This window comes from Nicotiana tabacum, chromosome 1 (genome assembly GCF_000715075.1).
Source record: "Nicotiana tabacum cultivar K326 chromosome 1, ASM71507v2, whole genome shotgun sequence".
Lineage (NCBI taxonomy): Eukaryota > Viridiplantae > Streptophyta > Magnoliopsida > Solanales > Solanaceae > Nicotiana > Nicotiana tabacum.
Window position 1 is genome coordinate 218,783,989 of NC_134080.1, and position 13,233 is coordinate 218,797,221.

Sequence of the window (13,233 nt, forward strand, 5' to 3'; positions counted from 1 at the left end):
GTCCAGCTTCACCATCATACCAACAGTCTTGCATCATGTATTTTTTGCCGCACTCGCACCTTGGAACATAAAGGGGTTCAGACATTTGTTAAAGTGTAAAGAAAAACCTTGCTTTTATGGAAAATTTTGCTATTGGTTATTGTTAAGTGCAGAAAATAACTAGAATGCACCCTTTATTTATAAACAAGACAACACACAAAATGTAGTATTGTACCACGCTATACATATTCACTTTTTCTGAAACGAAACAGCTTTTTCGCAGTCGGTCAGCTTTTCAGACCGACAAGACAACACACAAAACGGAGTATTGTACCGTGCTATACATATATCACTTTTTCTGAAATGAAGTAGCTTTTTGGCAGTCGGTCAGCTTTTCATACCGACAAGACAACACACAAAATGTAGTATTGTACCGCGCTATACATATTCACTTTTTCTGAAATGAAACAACTTTTTCGTAGTTGGTCAGCTTTTCAGACTGACAAGACAACACACAAAATGTAGTATTGTACCGCGCTATACATATTCACTTTTTCTAAAACGAAACAGTTTTTTCGCAGTCGGTCAGCTTTTCATACCAACAAGACAACACACAAAATGTAGTATTGTACCGCGCTATACATATTGACTTTTTCTGAAACGAAACATTTTTGTCTTGATTTATCCCTTTATTATCTTTTATTTTCAGGTATGTTGCTTTAGTTATGGTTGTTGTGCTTTTATCTCTTCGAATATTATGTTATAAAATTTCAATCTTTATATTGGTCTTCTTTACTAACACCAATAAGTTGAATGTTGGAACTATCATATCATCATCCCAATTCAAAAGGTCATGTTAAAAAATAAGATGTAACAAGACAGTGGAATATAATTTTATTTGATAGATATTGCAACATAAACAAGTACAGACACTTATTACAAAAAATATTACGAAAAATAAAACACTAGGTGTATCCTTGATAGTTGGGTACATTAGACGAACTTGCACCAGGAGCTGGATTACCACCGCCACCCAGACCAGTTGAAGGACATTTATGACGAGCGTGTCCTGTTTGCGAGCATATGCCACATTTACGCGCATAAACAGTATCACCAACATCCATTTGGTTTCGTATACGCGTTCTCTTTTGCACTTGCAGCTTGCACAAATAGTCCTTGTTACACAGCATTTTAAATGGTTCCGGCAGCCAATAATGCTCAGCACCCAATGGCTGCAACTACCCACTATATGTGTTTACGTATGCAACAACACTGTATTGCCTATATACATAGTTGGTTGCCCCTAAACCAACTTGTTGAAAGCACTTCATGGCATGTGCGCACGGCATGTGGTAGATAGTCCATTTCCCACATGAACACAACCTGCTGACTTCATTCACGGTTTGTAGATTATTCCCTCGGTTTCCGCGAATTGCGAACTTCAAAAATACCCCGGTCGTGATCATATTGTAAAAATGAATGCCAATGTGCTCGCCTCCTCTATTTCTCAAATCTTCTCATCGGTAATGGAATAAATTGAACATCATTGTCCATCAATTCCGATGTAGCTCTATGCCTTTCAACAAACCTCTTCGTAATTTGTTTGAATGTCATCCGGACCATGGCAGTGACAGGCAATCCGCGTGCAGACTTCAATAAGCCGTTGAGTGACTCCGACACATTTATAGTCAGGGCTCCCCATCGTCTGCCACCATTAGCATGTAATGTCCACTTGTGAAGCTCATGTCCCATCAGCCAATTATAGGCTCTTTCGTCTAACTGCTGGATCGCTTCCATGCGCCTCACGAATTTGCACTGCTGGTGCTTAGTTGCAGCCATCCACATTAAATCATGCAAGGCCTTGTCGGGATATTTCTTCTGGAAATTGGCTTTCAGATACCTCACACAGTAACAGTGGTATGCATATGGTTCCTGACATTCAGGCAAATGCCTTACAAAGCTTGAAATATCACTATGTCGATAAGATATTAGACAAATACCTGAACGTTGTTTGACAACGTGCTGCTTCAAGTGGTTCAAAAAAAGTGTCCACGTCTCTTCGCTTTCATTGGCACAAATGAAAAAAACTAGTGGAAATATTTGTCAGTTGGCATCTACTGCAACTGCGATCAAAAGCTTAATATCATACTTTCTATAGACATGAGTACCGTCTATGGAAATGACCGGACGACAATGCACAAAACCATCAATTGTTGGTTTAAATGACAAGAACACATAGTTGAAAATATATTTCGGGCATCCTAGACTCCACAAATGCCTCCATTCAACAACAGACACGGGGTTAAAGTGTTTCAGTGCGGCTGGGTAGAGATGAAAATGACTTATCCCAATCACCATAAATAATTTCAAGTGCACGTTTGCGCCTGATATATGCCTTTCTTTTTGGTTATAGTACACCTATATTCCTGGTGGAGGGATGCAATACACTCTTTGATCTTGTACCTAATGGACACTTCCAAGTATGGAATCAAGACAAGAGAAATCAAGTCTACATCTAAGTTGAAGTGATTATGATTAAATGGGTTTGTTTCACATCTGTGGGTGCCAATATATTTACCCATTTTCCACAACCCTGTTTCCTTCTTGATCGCACGCAACATCCAGTTAGAACCCATAAACTGTCTATGGCATACAGCCTTGTATACCTCCGGAGTTGACTCTTTTACCGTCATCTCACGACACTCTCTTACGTTGTATATTTTTACAGCCCTGGTTAAGCGAGCTTTATCGGGAAAATACATACCATTTTCCAGCACCGTTGGTCTAGACTCATCCTACGTTGCTGACCGAAATTCGTCAGCATCCCTTGTGAGGACATCCACATCCGGCATACTTGGCAAATTATCAAGGTAGGGAATATTCCGCTCATGAAACGGCACGTGGAACTCGTACACTCTTGGTCTAACGGGAGGTGGGGGAACATGATCCCTCGTCGGCTCAGGTTCAACATTCACTTCCTCCTCATCATCACCCTCGTCGGAGAAGGATGTTCCATCTCTAGACTCATCGGCATTGTTGTCATAATCACTATTATCTTCCCGACTCTGCGCATCTGTCAGATCACGAGTAAATACGTCGTCTACGGGCAACTGATTGAGGTTAGGACCATCAAGTTGCTCGTTTTCACTGCAGAAAAAGAACAAAATGATAAGCTACTCAAATTGATAAATATTTTACATATAGCTATATCACTTCACTTACAAGTCGTACTGCGTTGACATTCTATGATGCACATTTTCCTGTTGGTGATGACTCCCGGATGGACCACCGTGATCCAACACGCCAGAACTACGCATATTCCAACTGGGCGTGGGGTCATAACTTGTAAAATTCATATCTGGATGGTATCCCCTGTGAAAAATATGAGTGTTAATACAAATTCAATTCAACAAAAAATAAACATCGTAACAGAAAGGAAAATTGAAGTTTACCAGTCGTCTTGTGGATTATGTAAAGTAGGAGAGAAATTATTTCCTCACTCCTCGTTCGCCCGCAGAGATAAGTTAAGATCCGGCCAAACTCTTTCAGCTGGAACATGTTGGGTTAAAATTGCTCCAGAATAACCACCCGATGATTGGGGCTTATCCCTGCTTTGCGCAATCTCATTATTGCTAACGTCTTCAGCCTTGACGTACATTTTCAATAATTTTATTACAATAAATTTCCTGTATTCATCGCGAATCCACAAAAAATCTCTAAGAGTTTCATCATCTTCGATGTTAAACTTAGAATAATAAGCAAACCCTTGTGGAGTCACAAAATACGGAAATCTACCGGTTACTTTAAGGTTCACCGAACGTTTCCTCACACTCATTTTTTTACGTAACAATGATACCAATTTATCGTACTCCATTGTAAGCGGCAATTTAACATGATACTATGGAGATGAACTATACCTCACAGAGTTATTCTCTATTACAACTGCATTCCTCCCTCCCTCCCCACAACCTCACCCCCACCAATACAATGAAACCCTTATTTTTGGCTCTTCAGACATTATAAAAAATGTTTGATGACAAGAAGAAAAGTTTGAACGGAAGTTAGAATATTTTTTGAATGGATTTTCATAAAATCCTAACTCCTTTAAATAAGGCAATGTCAAGCCTAGGGTGCTGAATTTTTTGATGTATAGCGAGGTATTACACCGCGCTATACCCATTTGAATTATTGTTATGTCAGTTAATCGCAGGAGAGTTATTGGTGGGCCCACAAACATGTATAGCACGGTATAATATCGCGCTATATATATTTGAATTACAGTTATGTCAGTTAAATGCAGGAGACTAATTGTTGGGCCCAAAAACAGGTATAGCGCGTTATAATATAGCGCTATATATAACGCGGTATTATACTGCACTATATATAACGCGTTATTATACCGCATTATACTTTAACGGCAGAAACACTGTTAAACTATAGCGCGGTATAATACCGCGTTATATATAGAAAAGTATCTATTTTTTTAATACAGTAAACGGTATTTTGAGTCCAAAATATTGACATTTAGGTTCGGACTCAGATTAAATGTGGACAATATCCGAAAGTAAAGAGGTATATTTGGCCTTTTCCCTTTTTCAAATACTGCCAACTTTAAAAAAATTGGCTAAGAAAAGATCAGCCGCTTACGGCGCGGCCATCCCCTGCCAATCCCCAATAAATTTTGGAGACCAGATCTTTCTTTAAAAATAAAACATAAAAAATCCGTTCCATCACCAAATCAAAAAGTGTTTTTTTTTTTAAATAATCAAGAGTTCATTACCCAATATACACTCCATTTATTTTTTTTATAACTACTCTCTATTTTTTTATGTAGTATTTTTATTTGGTTGTTATTAAAAAAATGGTATACCAGTATACCAGAAAAGACTAAGAAAATGGAGTCAGTATCAAATTGCAGGAATGGGCGAATCCACGAGGTGAGAAAATCTGTCTTATGAATTTTGCTAGTCATTTTTAGTCTGCTTGACTTTAAGCCATATTTACATACATTCTCAAGCTATAAATATGTAAAATCTTAAGTCCTCTAAATCTAAGCTCATTTCTTCTTTATTTCTTGACTCCCTCAAGATTTGTCTACTCAATTCTTTATTCTCCAAATTTAAGCTTTAAAAAAATGGAACTTTATGTTCATAACATAAAGGGAGAAAAATTTGACAACCCCATTGAAGGGAAATTTACAAAACCTAAATTAAAGATTTTTTTCAAGAATGAATACCTTCCTAATTGGTTCTTGGAAGAAATTTTCTTAAGATTGCCTGTAAAATGTGTTTTTAGGTACAAATGTGTTTCAAAACAATGGCTTTCTTTAATTTCTGCACCTTCTTTTGTATCTCTTTATATTTCTAGAGCTTCTTTGTTGCCCCAACAAACACCTATTTGGACCATTCTTGCTAACACTTTGAGTGTTAATAATGGTGTTAACTATTTTGCTCAGTCATACTTGCCTGATTTGTTGTCTGATAATCGGTTACATCCGAGATTCTGTACTATTCATTTTCCTTATGTTGGTTGTCCTGAAGATGAAAGATATGCTATTGTAGCAGTCAGTGATGGGCTAGTTTTGTATGATCGAGGTGGAAGTGATTATCGCATTTACAATGCTATTACAGGGGATTGTATTGCGCTTCCTCCACCTTCGATGAGTTTTGAGCGTGTTAGTACTGGTTTTATAACGGAATCTGAAGGGGGGTCTCTGAGAAGTTTTAAAGTGGTGAGATTTGATTGTCAGTTTGGCGAGTCGTATATACTCAAGTTTGAGATATTCTTGTCTGAGACTGGAAGTTGGAGAAGTCTTGTTGTTCATAATGATGTACCAATTGAAGTTGTGTCCCTCAGGAGGCCTGTTTCTTTGAATGGGAACCTACATTGGATTGATCGTCGCCTTGGTATTATGGCGTTCGATCCGTCCAATGACTTGAATCAATGTCGCGTAATTGAACTTCATGATGATATTGATAAGCAATGTAATGATGCTAGAAATAATGGAAGTCCTACTTTGTGTGATGTTCATCAGGGTCGCCTGAGGTATATCGAGGTGTCTCTTGTTCCCTCATATCCCTTTGGATTTTCAGGCTTTTCTGTTTGGGTTCTTGACGATTATGACTCTTCAAATTGGAGTCTGCAACACAGGGTGAAGATCCGTGACATCGTGTTTGATGATATTTCAATGAGCAAAGCGTTAACTGGGCTCATTCCTACTCCAATCGCCTTCCATCCGCTTGATGCCAACATCTTATACCTTGGTTTCGGGGATGCTGTTGTTTCATATAACATGAAGACATTGAAGTTGGATGTCGTTGCTGTAACAGCGGCTCAACAAAATTCGTGGCCTAAAGCCGGTACTGTACCGGCTTCACCGTTCAGTCGACTCTGCCTTGGTGATCCAGATGATGTTCCAGTTATGATTCAAAGATTATTGCCTTGTTGGTCATCAGCATTCTTGTTCATGCTTCCTGCATGGCCAATTTCTCTTCCTATTGATTACAAAGGACTGAAGAAGTAATGTTGTGCTTAAATTAGTATTAATTAAAAAGTAGTAAGCAATAAAGTAAATGCTGATGATTCTGTGTATTAGTGAAATTAATATGGAGCTGCTTGTTCATGTCATTTACTTTAAAAACATTTTCCTGTACTAATCACTTTTGTAGCGGTCCCCGAACTCAGCGCATAACGGGAACTTAATATACCGGACTGTTTTATGTTTTAATAACACACACACACACACACACACACACACACACACACACACACACACATATATATATATATATATATATATATATATATATATATATATATATATATATATATATATATATATATATGTGTGTGTGTATACGTAATCTGTGAAAGCAACTTTAGTGTTATTAAACATTTAAATCAAGCTGGCATTTTAGAATTTATGTTATCCGAATATCACATAAAATAAAACGGGGAAGTGCTTTATTTAATTAAATAAAGTCGGCATACTGTTTTTATAATATTTATCATACTGGATAATAATGGGGCTAAAGATTTTATGTACCACAAATTGTTTTTTTAATAATTAGATTGATTAATAATTGAAAACACTAAAATTCAACTCTAAATGAAAGTGACATTATTTGTTGTTATCGAAAAGGAATAAAAAAGTACTCCTATATGAAAATAAGTTTGTGGCCCCTCCCCTTAACCAGAGATTTCAAGTTCGAGTCCTGGGTATGGAAAAATTCTTGGTAGGGAGCGCTTCTCCTCGAATAGGGCCTATGCGACGCGAATCCGGATATAGTCGGGCTCCAATGCGGGTACCGAACACCGGGTGGAAAACCAAAAAAAAAGTTTGTGGCCCCTCAATAGATGAACGCCAATTGTCCAATTTTATTTTCTAAAATAACTTAAAACGCCATCTTTGACCAAAAATAGACACTGTCATATTAAAATGCTTAATAAAGTAGTGTTGAAAAGTTGGTTTCATTAATGATACACAAATAAAATAAGTATTAAAGTGTGTTGTAAAGTTAGTTTGATTGATAAATTTCACGTAAAGTTTAAACTGTAAGTAGATTAAATGAATTCTTAGAAAAGTAAGTAGTCTTTATATTTGACTCTTTCTTAAAATATATCGTACTAAAGAAATATTTGTCATATTTTTAGTAATGTTTCAAAATTATTTTAAGAACACCCAATGGAATAGATTGCGTGTTGTATGTATTCGCAAATAATGTAATTAAATAGTTTTGTATTTTTGTTATTGGACAACTAGTCATGTGTCTGTGATTGTTTTTTCAAGGGGAAAGTAAATGAAAGTCTTTTCTACTCATAAAAGACTTCCAAAATCACACAAACCGATAGTTAACAAATGAAAGTCTTTTCTGTTATTTTCATTTGAATTACTCGCCCACTTACAAATAAGTTATTGCTTCTCCGGAGTCAATCTGGCTAATCTTCAAAACTAAATCAGAACAACATGCAAACTTCCCCACGACCCAGAACCTCGAAAGGGAATCGTTGCCTCTAATGGTAATAACAGCCCCACTACCACCAGACCACCTTCCCACTTCTTGGATGAAAATGGCATTGTAGAGAGCAACCTTTCCACCGACCCTCTCATAGGGTCTTTGCTAATCACTGTCGTAATCCAGAACCCTCATTACTTAGCCAAGATAGTCACTGCATGCTTCAATTATGCAATGTTGAACTATGGGCATCAACTGTGACTAGCAACCTTGGTACAAGCCTAGGTAACACCCAGCCAACAAACAATGACACCAAACCAATTGAGTGCCCTGATGGATCAGATCAGCAACTCCCTACTTTTCTTCCCCCTAGTAACACCAGGGAAGGAGATTGTAAGCCCATTATTCTCCCAATGGAGCAGCATGGACCACGACCCCACCATAAAGGGAAACCCTGATGGCAGGATTAGAAAAAGTCCACGAGCACCTCCAAGCCTCCAACACAGAGCTAGAGGCACTGATTGTAAAGCTGGGAGTGCCAAAACAAAGGCAATCTCCTACAACAAGAGGAGTTAATAGAGTTTAGAGGGCCTGGGTGAGAAATGCTTATCGCATAGAGCATGAAACTGTGCGGGATGAGCCTAAGGTTAGCCTCAAATCCAAACTCAGGAGACTTAGCTGTAAGACTAAGCCCAGTTCTGATACAGGAAGACAAACAGGTCATCTCTGTACAAGTGAACTTGGAGGCCAATCCTGTGAAAGGGAAGGCGAAATGCCTGAAAAGGAAGTCCCCACCACACTCCAAGTTGTTAATGAATTTCATCATTTGGAATGATAGGGGTGCCAATAGTAGTGAGTTTAGGAGGCATTACGCTGAGATGGTCAAAATGCACAAGCCTGCAATGCTAGTCCTCCTAGAAACTAGGATGACTGAGCATAAGAACCGGATTCATGAACTGGGATTCTCTGGGAAAATCCAAAGCCCAGCTATTGGCCTATTTGGGGACATAGTCATCATGTGGAAAGATGATCTACTCAAAATTGATGAAGTCTCTGCCACATCTCATGGCATTAATGTCATAGTCAAGGTAATCCCCTCTTCCAACTCTTGGCTTTTCATTGTTGTTTATGCTAGCAACACTTATGCACTTAGGAGAAACCACTGACAGAAGCTCAGAACTATACCTGATACCTATCATGGAAGCTAGCTAGTAGGGGGACTTCAATGAAGTCCTGAGAGCTAGAGACAAGTATGGGGGAAATTGTATCTCTGCTCCTCGGGCTAATATCTTCTAGCAATGCATAAATCAATGTAAGCTGATTGATCTTGGTTTCAAAGGTAGCAAATTTACCAGGACTAATATGAGATATAGGAATAGAAGTCACTTAATCCTGGAAATACTAGACAGGTGATTTATTAATGAGGATTGGATCCAAAAATTCCCTTCTAGTACAATTAGCCCCCTTCCTAGAACTCACTCTAATCACTTGCCCTATGCTTATAAATCTTTGGTTCAGGCCCAGCAGTCTCTTTAAACCATTTAGATTTGAGCCCATATGGTGCAGCCATCCCTCCCTCACCAGTGTGGTGCACCAGGCCTATGAGGGTAAGTGTAACCTACTTGAGGGAACTACCAAATTCCAAGACCAAGTTACTACTTGGTATAAGATAGTTTTTGGTAACATCTTCCATAAAAAGAAACATCTACTAGCTAGGCTTGGAGGTCTCCAAAAATCCAATGTCTATCCCTTCAGCCCTTACTTTTAGCATCTAGAGTGCCAACTTCTAGAAGACTATTCACCTATTCTGAGAAGTGAAGAGGAATTCTGAAAAACTAAGTCTAGGATAAACTGCTTATGGAGGGAGATGCTAACACAAAGTTCTTGCACACCCCCGCTCCCAACATGAGAAGAAGGAACATGTTTCTGGGACTCCAAAATGAGGCAGGGGATTGGATAGATGACCATAAGGGAATTGAAGATATCATATTCCAGTTCTACTCATTCATATTCAACACTAACCATCAATCTTCTACCAAGGGTAGGGATACTACCGTTTATGACTCTCACACCCTTTCACATAGGGAACAGAACATTTTTAGTGCTCCCCTAAGGAATAGTGAAATAAAGATTGTTTTATTCTCATTCAAACCTTCCAAAGTCCTTGGGCTTGATGCCCTACACCCAATATTCTACCAAAAGTACTGGAATATCCTTGAGGGTAAGAAAACATGCTTTTGTAAGCAGGTCTTCCACACCCTTGAAATGAACCTTGAGGTTAACACTACCCATATGTGCCTAATCTCTAAATGTGCAAATGCTATTGTGCTGAAGAACTTCAAACCTATTGGCCTATATACAATGTACAAATTGATCACTAAAATCATTGTTAACAGAGTTAAGCCTATACTTCCCTCTATCATAAGCCCTAGCCAAGCTAGCTTCCTGTCTAACAGGAGGGCCTGTGATAATGCTATTATTGTGCAAGAATACATTAGTCACTTTAAGAAAATAAAAGGCAGAAATGCCAACAAGATCCTAAAGATTGACCTGGAGAAGGCATTTGATAGGTTAGAATTGTCCTTCATCAGGGACACACTGCTTTTCTTTGGTTTCCCTAGCAACACCACAAAGCTGATTATGTCCTCCATTTTCACCAGTTCTATCTTTGTGCTTGTCAATAGGAGCAGGACTGAGTATTTTAAGCCTAGTAGGGGCATCAGACAAGGAGACTCTATCTTCCTACATCTTCATCATTTTTTATGGAGAGACTACCCGGAAGCATTGATGCAAAAATGCATAATGGGAATTGGTTCCCCAACCAATTTCAGTCAAACAGGGCTAAAAATCTCCCATCTCTTCTTTACAGATGACCTCACTCTCTTTGCTAGAGCATACACCAAGAACTGCAATACCATAATAGAAACTCTCTGGGAGCATAAATGTAAGTCTAGCCAAAAGGTAAATAATATCATGTCCAAAGTTATCTTCTCCACAAACTGCCAGCAAGAGGAAGTTAGACTAGCCAGGATATTGACCATTAAACCCAGTCTCTCTTTTGGTAAGTACATAGCCTTTCCCGTCTTCCACAAAAGACCCACCAATAGAGACTATCAGTTTATCATTGATAGTATGCAGTCTAAGCTGGCAGGCTGGAAAACCCAGTTCCTGAATATGGCTGGGAGAACTATACTAGCTAAATCCTTCCTTGGGTGCATCTCTAGCCATGTCATGCAATACATTAAGCTCCCAGCTCAGGTGTCCAACCAAATTAACATAATTCAGAGGAATATCATTCGGGGTATCATTGCAGCTAAAAGGAAAATGCACCTAGTTGGATGGAAAACTATGACAAAGCCTCGGGATGAGGGTGGTTTGGGAGTTCAAACAGCTGAAAACAGAAACATTGCCACCCACACTGGCCTGGCCTGAAGGATGTACAACAATACCAATGCCCTCTGAGCCGGGGTTCTGTTCCACAAGCACTGTACTAGTAGGAACCCTTCTAGGCACATTGCCTCTAGGACTTGGCAAAATGTCAAAATGGTTGGTATGTTTGTAGTAAGGCTACTAGGTGGGTAGTACATAAAGGGGGATAGAATTAACCTTTATAGTGACAGATGGATCCCTGGTATGGAGACTCTTAGGAGCATTATCAATGGTCCACTCAAAATGGGAGAGGAGAGTTTGAATGTAGGCTCATGCTACAATGAAGGTCATTGGGACATTAGTAATATCTCCTTTGACCTTCCTGAGAAGGTAGTTATTATTATCAATTCTATCTTTATTAATCCTAATTCTGGGAATCTGGATAGGATGGTAAATTGATAGTGGCCTTTTCTCAATAAAAATTGCATATACCCGCATTAGAAGTCTGAATAATCATCAGAATCATAACTCTGGGAAATACTTCAACTGGTGTTGGGGCCAAAAACTTCCAAACAAGATAAAATACTTTCTTTGGTTAGTAACCCATGCTAGGCTCCCTACAACTCAATAAATTCACTCGATGGGTATGAATCTTAACCCCATGTGCTTCTTCTGTAACAAGGAAGAAGAAACTATTGAACACATACTCTCCAGATGTGGCAATGCTAACCAATGTTTCCAGAAGTTAGCTGAGCAATGCCATTCTAACCTCTGCATCCTAAACCTTATAATTAGCCAAACAAACTGGGTGCACACTCTTAACAAGGTAAAGCACCAACCCTTTAATGACATACTCAAATGGGGGCACTTAATCCCTTTCTGCCTTGGCAAATTTGGATAACCATGAACATTAACAGGTTCAACTAGGGGTGTTCATGGTTCGGTTTGGATCGGTTTTTTCCTAAAAAGAAACCAAACCAAGTAAGTCGATTTGTCAAATATTAGAACCAAACCAAACCAATTAAGTCGGTTTTATCTCGATTCGGTTTATGTTGGGTTTTGTCGGTTATTTACCGATTTTTTCTTAAATATAAGACATACACTACCAAACACATATTCCGGCGACTACATTTTCAATGTAACACTATCAAATCAATTGCCCTTTGAAAAATCGATTATTTACTAAGATATAATGATGATAATTGAATCAAATAGTGATGAATAATTTAAGGACTCAATTAAAAAAATATTTTTTTAACATGAAATGGATTCTTACACTTAACAAAAGAAAATTACTAATCAAAATAGAATGTAAAGGTAAAGAACTGTACTAAAAGTGCAAACGATTAACATTCACCATAAAAAATTTGAAACTTTGTATAAAAATATACATATATATAGGTATAATAATAAATTTGAAATAGTTACTCCTATAGTCGGTTTGGTTCAGTTTTTCCGGTTATTTTGTGATTAAAATCAAAACCAAACCAAATTTGATCGATTTTTAAAATTCAAAGTCAAAACCAAACCAAACCAAACCAAAAAGTATCGATTTTTTTGGTCGGTTTGGTTTGGTTTTCGGTTTGGTTCGATTTTTCGGGTTTTTATGAACACCCCTAGCTTCAACTATATGAAGGATCATGTCCCCTTTAGAGTGGCCATTAACAAGGCTGCAGAATTCATGCACATAGCAATAGGAGGGAAAGAGCCCAGACACAGTACTGTTGTCTCTATTAAATGACAGCCCCCCAGGGAAGGGTTGTTACAAGCTAAACATTGATGGTGTTACCATCAAAAAGATACCACATGGGGAATAGGAGCAATAATTAGAAACAACAATGGGGATTATGTAACAGGGTACATGGGGAAAATTAAGTGCACAAATACCCTCCATTATGAGCTAACAGCTTTCTTGGAGGGCCTAAAAATG

At 38.3% G+C, this 13,233-nt stretch overlaps 1 protein-coding gene across 1 annotated transcript; it reads left to right on the forward strand.

Annotated features, from left to right (window-relative positions):
- The first annotated feature begins 4,705 nt into the window (after positions 1 to 4,705).
- Positions 4,706 to 6,600, forward strand: LOC107782640 (putative F-box/kelch-repeat protein At1g15680). The gene has a single exon (XM_016603537.2). It carries the CDS (start codon positions 5,114 to 5,116, stop codon positions 6,500 to 6,502), a length of 1,389 nt encoding a protein of 462 aa, XP_016459023.1. The 5' UTR covers positions 4,706 to 5,113; the 3' UTR covers positions 6,503 to 6,600.
- Positions 6,601 to 13,233: the final 6,633 nt, after the last annotated feature.

Excerpts from the sequence above, each read along its gene's own strand:
- LOC107782640 (XM_016603537.2), top strand. The coding sequence starts at position 5,114 with ATGGAACTTTATGTTCATAACATAAAGGGAGAAAAATTTGACAACCCC.